General features: G+C 40.4%; 1 protein-coding gene across 4 annotated transcripts in view; it reads right to left on the reverse strand.

Moving 5' to 3' along the window:
• The window catches only part of tnrc6c2 (trinucleotide repeat containing adaptor 6C2), a 63,912-nt gene that overhangs the window by 22,360 nt on the left and 23,499 nt on the right, over window positions 1–18,053 (reverse strand). For 3 of the 4 annotated variants that reach the window (XM_042226446.1, XM_005936453.3, XM_005936454.2), the window contains exon 4: window positions 8,867–9,271. The exons of the other annotated variant lie outside the window; for it this stretch is intronic. In XM_042226446.1, the coding sequence (XP_042082380.1) occupies window positions 8,867–9,271 (405 nt within the window). The remainder of the gene's footprint in view (window positions 1–8,866; window positions 9,272–18,053) is intronic. 4 annotated transcript variants of the gene reach the window in all.

Raw genomic sequence — 18,053 nt, forward strand, 5'->3', positions numbered from 1 at the left:
TGAAAAACACCTCGCTGCTCATAGGCGCACAATTAAATGCACAATGAAAGGCGAGCAACAGTATGGAACAGCTAGGTGGTGTTGGGGGGTAAGAGATTAAACAAAGGAGACAGATAGAGAGGAGTAAAAGTACAGGGAGGACAAGGAGGAGGGGAGAAAGAAAAGAAATTCATAAGTTTAGAGTAAGGAGAATCATGTAATGCAAGTTCACAACCAGGCTACAGTTAGCTTCCTGAACCAATTTTATCTTCTTGGTTAGTTAACGCTAGCTATCAGACTTGGCAGGATGAGATGGTCAGACTTGCATGTTTCAGGATTTAAAACATAATCAGAATGCACAGCCAAGCGTGCTTCTTGTCATATCAGCTTCAGGATATCCATATATCCTTGCTCTGGTGCAGTCAGCCAAACAGAAACACTGAGATGGAGCCTTTGCTTTCTTTTTACATCGTTCTTTCCTTATCTTTTTCTCCCCAGTTTTTACTTAACTTCCATTTCTTAAACAGAGGTTACTGATTTACTCCCTTTTCACTCTCTAAAGTCATTTATTTATTATTATCCCACCTCTCACCTATGTCCTATTATACTCATGTCTCCCTCCTCCATTTTCCCCCCCACCACTTTCTTCACCCTGTCCCTCTCTCCCTTCTGCACTCCTCCAACACCCGGCAGCGAGAGACCCATCCGTCTCCATCGTGGCTTCACTGGCTGGGACTGTGAAGGGAAGCCCAAGTGGAACGCCGTTCATTTATTGGAATGAAACCAGGACAGAGTCTCATCCATCACTCCTTACGCTTTACTGGGCCTACTCCTCCTTCAACTGCACTGCAATAAGAAACCACATAACAGTTCCTCCAAGCTTGTGTGAATAAGTGTGTGTCTATTTGCTTCTCACTACCTGCATATACATAATACTGCACATGCGATTCTGTATATCTAGGAATTATCTGTATGACAAAACTGAAAATGAGGGATTGTCCATAGATTTTGTCCTTCTACTTATGATCTATGATCTACAAATCCCTCACCAAGCTACCAAATCGCAGCTTTTTACAACTCTGATCAAGATGGAATCACGCACAAGCAGATTCGTTAGGCACAAAAGCAGCCACCATCAAATGGTGAACTAATAATAGACTGGGTTGATGCTGCAAAGGGGTAATCAATCTGTGGGAGGCAGCTAATCAATAATCTTATTAATGTTAGTGGGTGAGAGCAGAGAGGCTATTGATCCAGCATCCAAACACTCTAACCAATAGGGTAGCTTCAGGCAAATGGCAGAAAAGCTAATGAGAAGTAGGAGCTACGAATATCACCATTGCGCAGACCAACTAACCTTATTAATAATTGATAATAATAAACATTTGTACATGAAAACTAGACATCTGAGTTTGTTTTTTCTAAAGTCCACACTAAATGTAATGTGTTTCTAAAGTAAAACTGTATAGCTTAAGATAGAACCTTAAGACAGGAAAGAAGATCCTATCAAATTGTTGCCATCCTAACAAGACGTTACACAGCACAAGATATAGAAGGAAAAGTCCATTTATTTGAGGTGTGAAGACAAAGACACATATTCTGGCAGATGTATGACTTTTAGATACTTTGAACGTGCCACAGAGGCTGTGAATTACATTTTCACTTATCTCCACTTCCCAGGCAGCCTTATCGTTCAGGGTCATCAGACTGATGACACACACATGCACACCAACATTAATCTACAGTCAGTTTGCAATCAGCTGAAAACAGAAATAACTAATGAAACATCACAACAAAAGTAATCCCCATATTTGCTGTAAGTGTACTTTTCTTTTTAAGTTCATTTAAAAGATGCTGGGGAAAAAGCCATGTGTGCCTATCATCAGAAAGTTTTTAAATTACACTTGCCATGGGTTTTCTGACTTCTGACAACAGCTTGGTATTAGGGGTGGGCAGTGTGAACGGTATACGGTAGAAATGATATAAATTTGGCCAACGGTAGCGCATGTTGATGGTGTCATCAAGCTGCACCTATTTTGGTCGACAGCATTGCAGTGGCTGCAAACAACATCATCTGCAAATTATGCTGGGCGACAGTAATAGCAGAGACAAAGCACTTTTGGAATATAGGGAAAGCCAAAAACTGCGCTTCCATAACATTGATTCATTGCTGAATGAATCAATGTTATCAATCAATTCATGCTGAATTCCCTAACAACTGCTCTATTCCCATGTTGTTGCAGTATATTAATGACTAACCTCGTATTGTGGATGGATTATCTCAGTTGTTCTCCTGACTGAAGTTTGGTCCGTTTACAGCATCCTGCCATGCAATTGCATTTGTCCCTAACCATCAGGAACCCTCACGTTAACTTTTATCGAGTGGAAAAAAGTTAGCGTTCATCCTTCAACTTCACTGTGCTAATGTTATGCTAATGTAGCTGTTATGCTAACGTAGCTGTTTTGCTAGCGATCACGTAGCACATCATTATATACCAGCTAGCCCAACTCCAGTAACCCTACAAACATCACTGCTGTTTAGTTTTCTGTCTTCATTAATGTTGGAATTGGTAGCAGAGCAGTACGTTTTAATTTTTTTCAGAAATCTCTCAGTCAGAACATGCTATATCATATTTAGGTAACTAGCGAAACTAGCGAGCTAACTGCCGCTAACTTCCTGCTAACTTCTAACTCCGTTAAATGTAATAAATTCGATTTTCATGGATGCCTAGATGTTAAACTTAATTGTTACACTTGGTAAAGCAGAAACGCTGATCATTTTATTAAAGATGAAATAATTTAGACAGTTTTAACTCTCAGTGATGCCGCAGTGATCGTGTGACTTTGGGACCTGAACCAGACGGAGTTTAGGAACCAGATTACTCCGCAAGGCTCCTGACTACGGCAGCCATAATGCTCCGACAATCCATCAAGCTGTGCGCCTTCGTAGCTTACCAAAGTCGTACTAAAACATTTTTGACAGATTTTTGAGTGGCGTGAACCACATAAAATCAGTTTGAGGTCACTAAGCACAACCAGAATTCATACATAAGGCACACTGTCGATTTTTGAGAAAATTAAAGGATTTTAAATGTCCCTATAGTGTGTAAAATACTTAATACAGAAGAAAAGAATATATCGCGATATATATCATATTACCGCACATGCTTCAAATTATACAGTGATATGGATTTTAGGCCATATCGCCCAGCCCTACTTGATATAAGAAAAAAGTTTGGGGTCAAAACTCAGAAACTGGTAGTGAGAGCTACACCAGCTTATAAAAACATAACATTAATAATAATAACTTTATTTGTATAGGACTTTTCAAAACCCAGAGCTACTGAGCAGAACTGAGTTTAGCTTACTGATGCAGCCCTCCACAACATACTCAGTTTCTCTTCTGGCCCCTTAGGAAAGTTTATTGTGCACTCCTAGTTTAAACTGATCTAGACTGCAAAAGTAATTGGCCTTATATTAAATTGTTCAAAACAACTTTTTACTACTAGTCAGTAGGAAAACAAATCCTGATCAGAAAAGCCCACTGATTTACTGTTTTCTCTTTGTCCAACTGTACGTGGTCGATTTCCAAGCAAATAGGAGCACAACTTTATCACTCTGTGGACCCTATCCAAGAAGCTCAGGGGAGGGCAGTCAAAGTAAAACTATTTTGTTCAGTCAGTTCCTTACCACCCAGCATATCTTCCTCCTTCATTCGCACAATTTGAAAATAAAAGATTACTTGACTAATGTAAACTCTGCAAAGCAGTCCTCCTTTATCACACTCAACACCTTTGTCACAGAGGAAATGTACAAAGCTAATTTTGAACAAGCCCCCCCAAACCACACACATAAAAAAAATATGAAAGAAAAGGTGACTCTCATGCACATGATAAAAGAAAGGAGGTCAGAGAGCGAGAGAATGGAAAAATACCTGAGGAGAAGTATAGCAGCCTTAGTCTTAAGAGTGCTTACACAGATCCACGCAAGAATAAGAAACAGCAGACATCATCTTAGTACATCTGCAACAGGTTAGTCAGTGAAGCAAAAAAAAAAAAAAAAAAAATCCTTTTGCAGAGGCAGCACATGTGGACATCTACCTCAACAAAACCGGACCATTATTAGCTCCACAAAAGGAGTGTTTACAACAGGATTACAGGGTTGCATTACACTGCAAAGGTTTTAATGTTGGTGCATCTTTGCCAACATGTACGAGTGGACTAATGCAAAACAGCCTTCCTTTCTTTTCACCTTAATGTGCCTCCATTGTTCCCCTTTCAACTCCCTTTCCAGGCATTCCAGAAAAAGGTACTGCTGATTCTTGGCAAATCATTGATTTGCGGGAAGGGCATGAAAGCAAGCTGAATATGAAAAACAAAGGCAAGGGGAGAATTATTTCCATCTACCATTTGCAATCATATGTCAGTAATGTGTTGCTTTCATTCTGGTTGCAATTAGGAGGGCAGCCTATGATTATGCCTTGTGAATGAAAAGGGTCAAAAACGGAAAGGAAAAAAAAGTAGCATCTCTGTAGCTCTTCACGTTTCAAACGGACAGAAAGACAGCCTTTTTGTATGCGTGTATGTGGAGTCTAGCTTATTCTCACCTGCACTGAACTACAGAAATGGTGGACATCAGTTTAATAATAAAAACATCCTAATGTAGGTACACCGACAGTGCTTACTACAAAACACGGACAAGCAGCATCAACACTGCAGTGGAGCTGTGTGATACCAGCTGGAGTTGAAGCACAAATAAGCAAGAGGTGAATTCCTGCTAATGACACTAGCTGCCATCATGGAAATGGGCAATAAGCCAAGAATTAAATGCCTTTCTTCCCCATTTGAATGAAATAAAGGGCTGGGTGACAGAAAGAAAGAAGAAGAGTGCGGTAGAGAGAGATGGAAGACAGTCTGTGGGGGTGGGGAGAGGTCGGCACATACAGTGGTGAGGGAAAAGAAAGGGAGACAGCGAAAGAGAAAGCATGAACAGAATGAGAATAACTGTAGCGACAAAGTGATTCTTTTAGCTTGAGTGTGAGCAACAGAGGCAGCTCGGCTTCTCGGTTAAAATTATGGGATGACATAAACCCAAAATCAAAGGAGGAGGGAACCTTTACTAGTCTTTTGTCACCATACTGACCCTCTCCATCTCTCTTTGAGGAGAACTTTACGCCCACTCACATAGAGGACGGCATGCACATGTTTTTCCGGAAACATAGAGAAAAAGAAAAACAGAGGGGACGGTCTCCGTGGGGTTTAAAAAGCTCATCATTCATGTCTGTTTACCTCTGCTGAGAGAAGAGAGAAAATAGAAGAGCGAGACCATAGTGACTTCTCTGGTTTCCCTGAGAGAGGCTGAATTAATGAAGCCACTAGGGGGTTCTCTCACTTGTGTGTGCCTATGTGTGTGTCACAGCTTGAGCATATGGACCAATCTATACCTCCGTGGCTTCTTTGGGGCCAAGTGATCTTTTCATTTGATTTTAAAAAACGTAGAAATAACTGAGATTTATTTTTTTGATGATGTCAGAAGAGGTAAACAACATTTTTATAAGATTATATCTAAAGAATGTAAAAATGCGCAAGTGTTCTAAACGTGTTTTATTTTTAAATAAAGCAACACCAAACAGTTTACTTAAGATGTGTTCAAAATCTAAGCTAATTTACCTAAAAATCAAAGGAAGCATTATGAAAGGGCCAAGTGTTTTAAACCGCACCCAGCAGAGTGCCTTCTGGCTACGCGTGCTGTCTGGGTGACCGGCAAACAGCTGTTGGGCTACAGTTCCCACAGTCTTAAGAGACCCCATTCCAGCACCTGCTACTGGGGAGTCTGTCTGGCTGCTGGATGCTCCGGACTACTTAAATGGTCCCCAGTCAGCTGGAGAGATGGGAATGGTGGGTGTGACAGGGGGATGGAAATGGGACAGGGGGTCTCTGTCTGGTGGGACAATTGAATGGGTTGAGAAAAGACGTTGTGTGGGAGGGTGGTGTGTCGAGAGCAGACTGCATTTTAGACACTGGGGATGGGGTGCTTGGATAGCCTGTTGGAATCTCAAGCGTTACAGATTTACACAGAATTCATATAGATTCTACAATAATTAAATTTGACTTTCCAAGCCAAATGTGGAGTGATCAAAAATGTGTCAAAGAAATAAATTTAACATCTTTACAGTGTACTGCTACTAACTAAAACTACAGTGTGAGTACACTCCTCTTTAAAGTGTGAGGCAGATTGCAAGGGAGACGCATATCTGAGGGGACACAACTAGGTCAGACTAGAGTACTCTCTCTGCTGCACATTCATTATATCTATATACATGTGTTAGTGTTTGCATGTGTGCAACTACAAAAGTGAACCATCACATCACTGCCACCCTTAGGGCCTCAGTAACCTCACCAGAGGTCAGAAACACTGTCCTCGAAAACAAAATAGAAACACTGTCCTCGGAACAAAGTTCATCTATAACTTGCAAAATGAAATGAAACTTTACCTCCATATTTGCAGACAATGTCTTTGAGATATAAGCATTTTGACTTAAAAAAAAAGAAGATGTATTTATGATCAGGAAAAACTTCATTAAATCACAGTCCAGTATTAACTTGTAAATCCAGCAAACATACATTTGCTGGGTTTACATTTTTAGGTGAGAAGTTTTTCAGAATTTTCTGCAGCAAAAGTCATGTTTGAAATGAAAGAAGCCACAGACTTAAATAATTGCTCTGCATTGTAGACTTAACTTCAGTGTCCAATCCCTAAGTTATGTATCGCAGACGCACTGCAACAACTGGTTACTGGCTCCAGGCTATTGGCTGTGCAGACAGGAAAGAACATGTTGTGGACTGGATGCCCTCAGGACAAGGACATGAGTGGAAAAGGAGGTGAAAACCCAGCCAATGGCTACTTCTGTCACAGGCTGTTGTACAGAGAGACTCCAGGGGAAACCAGAGGTAGGTAAAGGCCAATTAGGACAACAAGTGCTGGACTAGGACAATAATACAGCATTACAACGTAACACACTCAGCCAGGGCATCCTAACGTGTCCAGAGCTCAAAGAAGAAACATATGCTTTCAAATCTGAAGGTTCTGACTTAATGTTTCTCTTAAGAGAGTTACGCCTGCAGCTAAATTTTTTCTTGGCCCACAGCCAAAGAAACACTGCAGTAAATAGCTGTGCATAGAGAAAAAAAAACATTATTACCAATGTAATAAAAAAGAAATTTGTGCCGACAGATTGAATCTGTTGAATTTTTGCCACCAATTTAATATATTTACTGAATTTAAAAAATACAGTGATGCAGTTGCCTGTGAAAATTCACAGGAAGTAATCCTGTGAATTTTCTGAAAATTCTTTAGACAATATTAAAATGAATCCATTTTATATAGATTCTGTGTTTTTATATGATGTCATAATATTAGAATTATTTTTTGATCTTCTTATTTTATTTTTTTAAAATTAATTAGCTCTATTATTATCCGAACATAGTAAATTGACTAAATAGACTGAAAAGCACAATTTCTGGCAAAGAGAGTGTCACTGGGTGGCTGCATAGGCTTAAAGCCTTTGTTTGATGCTGTGACTGGTGGCACAGACTTGACTACAACAACAACAGCAGCAGCAGCAGAGCATAGAAAGACCAGCTGACTGTAATGCTGAGGACTGTAGCCTCCTGGCTAGCTAACCATACACCGCAGCAGCTGCAGATTTGTTTACTGAGTAATCCGTGTTCGCACAGCAAATTTAGAGACAATAATGAAAAGCAGCACAGAGCAGCATGATCAAAAGCTAGAGTGGAAAAAAAAGAGACAGGAGAAGAAGCTCAACAAAGATGCAAGCAGATGCTCGTGCTAGATCCTGCTCAAACAATGTGTGGTGTTCTACAGAGGTAGCCTCACATCTGTGTCTTCAAAGCTACGGCTTGTTACGTTGGAGGATGAGAAGTACCCTCACTTTTGCATCTGTGTACATTAAACAGATGGTTAAGATTCCTTTAATAAATAGAAAAAAAATAAAAAGTGACTGTATGAAAAATGCTCATGTCCAAAACCAGAGAAATATAGTTGTAATATTGATATAAATGGCCATGATTTAAGAACACATGACTTGCTTACAAATACACACAAACCACTGTATAATGAGCCCCTCAAGGCAGGTTCAACATTAGTGAACTTCAGGGCCAACAAAGAGTTCGTTAAAAGCCTACCGCTGGTGATTTTAAAAACAGTGCACAAGGCTAAAACCACTTAACCAAGTTCTTCAAACACTAAAATATCCCAGATGGCCTTTGATTACAAAAAAAAAAAAAAAAAAAAAGACATAATTGTCACTGTTATAAGTATCATTATTCACACTAATACACGTAGAAAACACAGACATGCTTTGAAAACATGCATCCAAGTACCAGAACCTCATTACTTCAGAATAGCCACAAAGGGAAATGGGGAAAAAAGCAGCAATCAACTAAAAAAGTCTGAGGCCCATTTTAATATGGTCAGTCTACCCACAAAATCTTAGGTGGCGAGTCTTGTCATTACATTTGCTGACAGAGAAAGTGCAATTATAATCACTGTTTTTACTGTATTGCCAGTACTGCTTTTCTTATGAGTCTCTAAGAAGAAAAAAGGATGCGAAGTTTGAAATGAAGTTACATCTACAAATGCAAACATCTCTCTCTCATAATCCATCCCAAGATGGATAATGGTTCCTGAATGCTTTAGGAGGGTTTTTGTATATCATGTATATGTATTGTATTATTTAAACTCACTAAAATGCACATCTAACAAGGACAAAAGTCACAACATCACCCTAAAGCAACCACTAAAAAATATATATATTTATATGAGAAAGCCATTTGGCCGCAATGTTTTTTACTGGACTGACACAAACCTTGGTGGTGTTTGCTCGCAGTGGACGTGGTAGAGTTTGTGGTAGTGCTGCTGGTACTCGTAGAAGAAGAGTAAGATGCTGAGGGTGAAGAGGAGGAAGAGGAGCAAGAGGAGGAGGAGAGAGTGAGAGCGCTGAGGGCTCCTGCTGGCAGTGGCTGGCCTCTCTTCAGTAGCTGCTTGTGCTCCTGCTGACGGAAGCGCGGGGGCACCTCTCTGGGTGGGTAGCGAGCACTGGCAGAGGACAACTGGCACTGTTGCTGAGGGGGAGTCTGAGTCAGGAGCTGGCTACTGCAGGAGGCGCGCTTGCCATTGCCAGAAGAAGAGGAGGAGGAGGAGAGGGGCAGCGTGGGGCTGGCGGGGTGGTGGGATGGGCCGGGACTGGGCTTAGTGGGAGCAGGCTCTGGCACTGGACAGATACAATACATGGGCACACAAGCATTCACACACAGAAAGACAGATGCAGGTAGCAAGGTATTAATGTCGGGGTTAAGTCACTATTAATACTACACAGAGCAGAAGATATTTATTTGTCTGGGCAGTACCAACACTTAAAAAGGCTGAAAACATAGAGCTATTCTTTTTTTGTCAGCTGTCAACCTTTTTAACAGAGCCATATGTATAGCCCACAGCATGCCAGCACATTAAACTTGTCATCTTATCAAATTATATCCTAGCATATTTAATGGTCTTAACTACAATTAATGACACTTGAAGTCTGATGAAAAAAGCTTTAAAGACAGTTTACTAAAAATAGATGTTCATGCAGTTTCTGTAAATTCAGTGCATTTCATTTTATTTATGGTACTATCCAGGTAGTGAGCAATCTAACCTTTTCTCTGCACTTCTCCTGTGAACTATCACCTGAAGTTAACTGCCTCATGTAGCCTGTTGTTGAGCATATGTTACTGACCCAGATGCAATCTATGAAAAGGTCAGATTTTTTCTGCTGAAAGAACACCAACACACAAACACGACGAGATACCTCCTTTTCTCCTAATTAAACTCGCCTCTCTATCTCTTCCTTTCCCAGCACAGACACGCACACTTACACACGTTTCCCTTCCCTGCTGGTTTGGCCTCAGTCTGAACCTTTCCCTGTGGTTACACTGACCAGCCAGCCATCTAATCGAGTGTTAGCCTGAAAGATGTTATTATTAGTAGGACTTGGATAGTCAGCAACCAAACAGATTGGCTTTGCTAAAGTTTTCTCTACAGGGTGCTGTAAGATTACACACTTCTTTATCGTCATGGGAACTGAGCAGCTTGTTGGTGTGAGTCTGTGGCTGTAGCATGTATAAGTACTCTACCTCACAATTTCCTGCTGCACAGAAATATTTGCTTTCATACTGACATCAATAGCTTGTAACTCAATAGCTGCTGTGAATTACAGTTTTTTGGTCCAAGGGAAAATACATGATGAATAGTTGATGTTATTTTCTATAGTCCCTGGATAGACACAACCATTCTACACAACAGCTGAGACTGCCTTGACTCAAGGGAGTGGGAGAGGGACAGAAAGACAGTTCTTGTATTTGTAGAGGTAGGATGGCCAGTTTGTTCGAATGAAAAATAAATGGAATAGAAATTAATTAGTCCAAGCTGCAAATATCCTATTATCTGTATTTACTTACATTCTCTTTCTTTATTACTTAGTTAATTAAATTAGTTATGAATTTCTTATTCTTATCATTACTGGCTGGAAATGCCTATCTACTTAAAAATAATTGAGTGATCTCATCTTCTTATATTGCGACCAAGCTAAGAAAAACTTTACAATAATATTTGCATCCAAACATTTTCTTTTAACTATCCGGTGTACTTCCAAAGTTTAGAATTTAACAGGAGGAAATAAAACAAAAAGAAAATTGCTCATTTTAGTTACATTAGGCCAGAGCTGTGGCCGCAACTCATTATCTGAGATCTATACTTGGCAACTAATGTTATATTTTTATATTCGTCAAAGAGAACAAACCCATGTGATTGATTTACTAACGGACAACACCCTGGCATGTCCTTTTAAAACTAAAAAAAATTCTGTGTCCTTCCCTACCTTTGCATTCTCTCTAGTGAGGGCACTGCTGGGGAATTCCCCAATATCACTCAGCTCTTTGCCCAAAGAGGGTCTCGTCCCTTGGTTGGACAGACTCTAGCAGTTGTTCTGCTACTGAGACTTGCTGTGAACTAGAAGGCCAGTGCTCCAACCAAAGCTCACTTTGGTGGCAGAGCAGAATAAGGCTTACCAGTTTGCAGGTGCAGTCTAACAAGGTGAAAATGGAGGTCATCCACAGAGGCGACTGCTTTTATTACTCAGTTACATGTCACTTAGCAAATAATATATTTGCAGAGAACCACTTAAGACCTACATTTTCAATATTTAAACATTATAAATTTAAATACACAAATAAACCTATAATAAAATATAATGCAATACGCTCACCTTATTGGGTGTGTTGACAATCATGTTTTTGCATTGGTAATTAATAAACATTTTCTATAGTGATAAAAAGATTCAAGGTCCTGTTTGCCAAAATACTACACGTGTGAATTGGTTGAATATGTTCAACTGCAATTTAAAATTAAATTAGATTCAATTTCAAATTTTACTCTGAGAGTCTGAGAGGGAAGAGCTCCAGTGGGGTGAGATGGTACTATAAGGTCACTCAGATAAGATGGGGTCAAACTGCCCACTGAGATCACCAAACGCTGGAAGGTTATTGCACTCTGACCATAGTTGCTTGCAGCTATATTTAGGGGTTCAGTCTCTCTGGTATGAGAGTCTAAACTACTCCTACAGCAGGCCTATACTGCAGTGGTAGTAATTAACCACACAGTGACATGCACACACCAGCCAACATTACCGCATAGGAGGTTAAAATAAATCAGAGTGCAGAGGTATTCGCTGTGGCTGCCAAAAGCTTGTCCAAAAGCACAGCTGAAAACAGAGGCCCTCTCAGGGTGCCTACCTGCTGAAACACACTAACAGCAGGGGAATTTGCATTGATCTGTATCAGAAAGAAATACAAATTACAACCACTCACTAATATATGTTTTTTCCTGTAGAGAGTATTTTAAGTATTTGTATCATTTTTATTTGAAATCAAAACATAATGATCTTTAAAAAAATAAATTAAAAAAAACATCCACTTCCCACACACAAAGAGTGTTATTCCACAGGCATACAAACGCACATTTAAGGTAAGAATTTTATATTTTGCATAGCATTTGACACATACAGGCAAAAAGACACTTTCATAGTTGTTTTCATCCAATTCAATTGAGTTTTTAGAAAGAGAGAAAGAGGGAGCCTGTGAGAGAGACAGGGATAAGAAGAACCTTCCCCCTTCCAGCAGTATGTGGTTGGCTGTTGGCTTGGAACTGCAGCTGGTGACGCACATCTGATTTAATTCAGCGCTGCCCGCCTGACATTGTCTCAGCCAATCGTACACCGGTATGGTGAATACACGCCGCCCTGCCCCCTTCCCTTTCTGTTCTACCCACTGTTTCCACCCGTTTCTCCCCTCATCTTCCCACCAGCAGGTTGCTTCGTAGCCCCAGTGCTCACTCACTCTCTTGCCATTCCTTTTTTCCATGCCTCCTTGTCTTTCACTGCTCACTATGTTATTCTCCCTCAGGGCCTTTATCCATCTTGATCCCTCATCTCTAGCCTTTCTGTCTCTTTTCACCCATGCCCTTGTTTCTGTCTTTTTTCCTTGCCATGTTCTTGTTTCCACTTCCTTATCCTTCCACTCCGAATCTCAACCTTTCATTCAACCTGCCTTTATACCTTCTTTCTTCTCTCTTTGGTCTCTCTTCAAACTCCAGGCCAAAGTTTCTACTATACATCTTTTGCTTCCAGTTCTCCACATTTCTGTTACAAAAAGGAAAATCTTTTTTTTTGTCTGATTAGCTACACACACACACACAACACACACACACACACACACACACACACAACACACACCACACACACACACACTACAATCTGTTTGTTGTGGTAGTAACAAGGGTACTTTAAGAAAATAAATGTCTTTCACACATATGCAATAACTATTAAACTTTTTTTTTTTTTTTTTTTTAAATCATGCTGTCAAAACTTCCTTGCAGGGAAGCTTAAAAAACATTCTTCTATAAACACTTCCAAACTGGATAATGTGTAACCACCCTCAGTGTAATCTGTATTTAATAAGTACATCAGAATTGAGAATGAGAATTAATGCTCTCCTGAGAGGGAAGTAATGTGCACGCGTGTGTGTGTAGACAGACAAAAATGAGACAGCAAAAATGGCTGTCTGAGTGCGTAAGAGGTGAGAAAAATAGTACAGACACTGTTCCCCTCTACCCTGCACAAACATAAATACATTTAATGAGATACGTCTTTTATTTTGCTCAGTGAGATTCCTAATCCATGATGGATGGTTAAGTGCTTTTGAAGGGGGGGGGGGGTTTACAGAAAAAGAGAGCCAAGGAGAAAAAAATAAAATAAGAGGTGTGTGTGTGTGTGTGTGTGTGTGTGTGTGTGTGTGTGTGTGTGGAAGGTGGAGGGGGTCCCTTGGATAAGTGTATAAGTATAAAAGATTAAAAGAGGAAAGTGAAGCATATGCTGGTTCACTGGGAATGGCAATGAAATTTACTGAATAAATTCATAATACATTTTAATTCAGCTTTGCATAAACAGGAATTCACTGTTTATTAAGCTCTTCTAAAAGGTCCAGTATCTTTTCTTAGAGATTCTAACTCAGATTTAAAAAAAAAAAAAAAAAGCAAAAGAAAACATTTTATAAATATTCACTCACAAGCAGGATTTAAAAGAATCTGAAGACATATTTACTGGGCATTTAAAATCAAACTACAACTTTTCGACAATATCTCGATAAGAAACTAATTTTTAAAACTGCAAGGAAAGACAAATGGACTATTGGAAATAATTGTTTTTCTAGCAATTGTAAATACAAAACTATTTGAAACTTCAACTAGTGCTGTGAAAACCAAATTTACGCTTTTATGATGTGGTGGTCTGGCCCTTAGTGCCTCTAACTGAACCTGAAAATGAGAGCCAATTAAGTAAGCATCTGTATCAAGTGCCCTGCAAATTCCATTAAACCCTCCAGCTCAAGGACTCTCTGCAACCTCGCACCAAAGTTTTAATTAAAGCCATTCTTTTCACTAAATGGTTAATTACACAATCAAAAGGATCAGTGGCTTAAGAATAGTCTGCAAAAAAACATTTAAAAAAACAAAAAACTTCAGTAGCAAACTGAAGTTTATAACAAAATCACATATAGAACTGAAAATCCACGAATGAAGCACAAAAAGAGGGTATCTGCTATTATAAAGAACTGATTTGCTCCTTGAGCTTAGTGCCAGGCAGTGCAGGTTCACACATCTCTTCTATTGTCTGCTGAGCCACTTTATTATGCAGCCATGTTTATAGAGGGGGGAGGGACAGACGCAACGCACAGGCTTCTATGCCCTACACGGTGCCAAATTTCTCAATGTAACAACATCCAAGAAGCAGAAAAGGTAAAGAAAACCCCTGGAAGGTTACAAAGTGCATTACACACAATAACTTTTTACAAGCTGTGTTCGACTGTGTGTGCTGCAGTGCTTCCTCTTTGCATATGTAAACAAAGCAAAGAAAGAAAGCATGTCTATACCCTAGCAAAAGTAGTGGAACACAGACTAAATTTGCAGGCAATATGTAAGCAGAGGCACTAACACCACAATCACCACATCAGAGCCAAGTCCCTCCCCAGAAATCTGATCAGGACTCCTTTCATTACACTGCTCTGTGCATTTCATCTACAATTCTCACAATTGGCACAATATTCTTGTTTACCTGGAGACGCCAGTTGCTGTAATTTGTTACTTTCTATAGCAAGTGTAATAAATGTCTAAATATAATCAACAAGCATTGTGAGTATAAAGCAGATGGCAATGTTCTGCAAAGAGACGTTGGTTCTACAAAGAAATGAGGTTTGGCTGTTTCGATGAGATGACTCTTCACTTACAGGCAAATGCATGTGCGTGTGTCTGATTTTGCACTCAAATGGTCAAGTGGGTGTGTCTATAGAGAGCCCCATCTGTCTGTATAAGAAAAGAAAAAAACCCACACAGAGAGAGAGAAAATTCTCACCCCTCACCCATCCTATAAAAGGACCACTACTATAGAGACTGACAGTTGCCTAATGCACCTCCATGTGCCTGTTGTGACCCCTTCTCCCACCACGCCTCTTCTACACTCTCTCCATAATTAGTGCCGCCATATTCTGGCTGTGCCAGGTTCATCTCAGCCGTGTCTCACCTGCTTGTTAGTATTATGACAGAGTGGCCTCAAGAACCCCTTTTTGCTTTTTAACCCTAATACCAGCCAACTTCAAACGAGGTAAAAAGCCTTAACGAGATCGCACTACACCTCTCTCCGAGGTCAGTGCCTGAGTGCAACGATCGGCTGTGAATCCCTCTGGCTCTGATAGCTCCATAGTGTGATTCAAGGTTTGTAAACTTTTAAAGGCTGATACATAAATGAGAAACAAAGTCTGCCCCAGTTATAATGTTAGTGTTATTAGAGTCAAGGGAGCTCAATTTGAGTATCAGTTTAACAATCTGAGCAGAACTCATTGGGGGTCTACAAAAGAATGTTTTCATACATAGGTATTTTATGACTACAGGTCCCAGACATTATTGCCTTACATTTTATACAAAAGACCACTTACATGGGTGAAAAACAAGTCAATCCCCATAGACGTCTATGCCCAACTATCTAAACAATCAAGTACAGAACCCTTAATTATTAATTCTGCATACATGGGAGGCACCCATAAAGTCTTTGGATGAAGTATTGGCTGCTGAAGGTCACTTTTTCTTCAAAAAAACAAAATGGGAGGGCCAAAAGGCTGAGGACTTAAAACTGGGCTTCCCAAACCTATGGGTCACGGTGATTATGGACATCATTGAACTTGAACTGTAAGTCAGCTACAAGTATAATTTGGCATATGGACAAGATCACCTTTTTTGGGGGAGCAAGCTGCCATATGAGGGGGAGACCAGACAGTTTTACAACATTAAACAAACGAATTGGCATAGACCTCGCGCTTCAAAAACAGGCTTAAGTGTCATTCATATCCTTCTCGCTACATCCTATTAATCTGCCTGGTATTTGACATAAAGCAGCTCTCTGGTGGGGGAGAACAAGGTGATGGGGGAGGTGTGTGAGGCTCTCTTGTCAGCAGCTTGTGAGTGATCATACAACATGAATACGGAGGGAGGAGAGCATTGTTTAAGTCTGAGCGTCCCCCTTGTTTTCCTTTATCGCTTCCCTTGGTCCATTCCTACATCCCTCACTTTCCCCTAACACTTGACATTCATGTGGGGTGAGCACACAGGGGGTAAAGGAAAAACAATTATGCTTGGCAGTCATAAATCCACAGGACGTAATTCACAAGCTATTCACTATTAATTCATTCAGTGTTTAGAAATGTGTTTAACAGCGGAAAAAAAGCAGCCCAAATGTTAAAGTAAATTAGCCTCTAATTAGATTGCAATTCATGAAATTCCATTTGAGCTGTGTTGACGCAATTAATAGCATGTGAAATTGCGAATGAATCCAATGCGGTATTAAAAGGACACACTTGTGTTTATGTGTGTCTGTTGCCACTTTGAAAACATAATGCTGTTACCACCATGGTGACACCGTGTAAATATGTTTCTCCTCGGATGCGGTCGCTGGGACACGTAGAGGGTAATGAAACAGGCGGAAGTAACAGCATGGTCAAAGAGGAGAGTGAGGAACGAGGTACTGACAGACAGCACATTAAATTTCCAACCTTTCATCAGGGAAAAGCACACAAGCAGGAGAAACAGAGACTGCAGATTGTCTGATTATCGGAGAGTAGGAATGTAAGAGACACAGCGTGGTGTTACTTGTGGCTTTTTGTTTCTAAATGTAGTTTTCTAATTTTTTTTGTTTTGTATTTTTGAGTTCCGTTTGTCTAACTTCCTGTTTGGGCCATGTTTTCTTACAAATTCAATCATATTTGTATGTCCACACATGTGTTTGTGCATGCTAAGAGCAATCTTGGCAAGGACATTATTATCTTGGCAGTTTTGCAGTTAAACAATGTAAGCTTCCTTCACTGAAAACATATTGAAAGGCTCCAAGTCGCTGCAATGAGCACGTTTTGATGGCTGTGGGTATCAAACTCACTACGTACCCTGTGTCTCTGTGTATGTGCACATGCTTTTGTCAAGGTTAGTAGATATGTGTAGCAGTCAAATCGACTGATTGCGATTGCAGCAGGAGCAAAGATTGTGATGAAGGTGCATTTGTGCTGGGGGTGAATAATCAGCGTCTCTGAGGTACTGGGGGACCAAGAGGGGGGAGGATGGAAAGGCTCTGTATAGGCAGAGGTCCAGCCTGTCTGTGCGTGTGTGTGTGTAGGAGGGAGTGGGGGTGGGTTGGGGCAATGGGACACTGCCTCCTGGAACCTTGCATTCTGTGAAGCTCCATGCCTAATAGGGGGCAGAGAAGTTAATTCCAGTGCGCCGAAGCTTTATCTCATTTTCATACATATGAACGCGCCAGGCCGAGATCGATTACCGCAAACAAATTGAAATGCCTGGGACCAGGGAGGCCTGCAGAGAGGAAAGCAGCAAAAGGCAGAGAGGGTGGGGAGTGGTAGTGTGTATGTGACTATGAATTTCTGAAAGTGTATAAGGAAGACAGAATGCACTGATATGGATGGAAAGACACAAATCACTACCGCATACCGATTTCCCCGGTCTTGCGTGCACACACGCGAGCAGACACACACACACTTACACCTCTATTATTTAGTGTCATGCATGAAAACCCATCTCATTCTAGTCGATACCACGTTCCTTTTAAAAGCTATTGCAGATGGGAGGTTATAAGCAAACTCACAGAAGTCCTGATTTCTCGATTAGTCTTCTTTCACCTACTTTCTTTATCTGTCTGTTTGCATGACTACCCACTACATAAACGCAATCAGTTTCTCATCCCATGTCCTTTTCCCTCTCTATCTCTCATTAAACACACCATAAAATAAATCTCCATGTCATTAGTCCTCTGCTATATTAGTGTCGTCATTGACTCTTGACGGTCATTTTTGGCACTTGTCTGCTGCTCGCTGCTTCATTACTTCCCTTCCTCTTTTCCTTTCTTCATTTTT

This window comes from Haplochromis burtoni, unplaced genomic scaffold (genome assembly GCF_018398535.1).
Source record: "Haplochromis burtoni strain Fernald_Lab_line unplaced genomic scaffold, NCSU_Asbu1 Contig_212, whole genome shotgun sequence".
In the NCBI taxonomy this organism is placed as follows: domain Eukaryota; kingdom Metazoa; phylum Chordata; class Actinopteri; order Cichliformes; family Cichlidae; genus Haplochromis; species Haplochromis burtoni.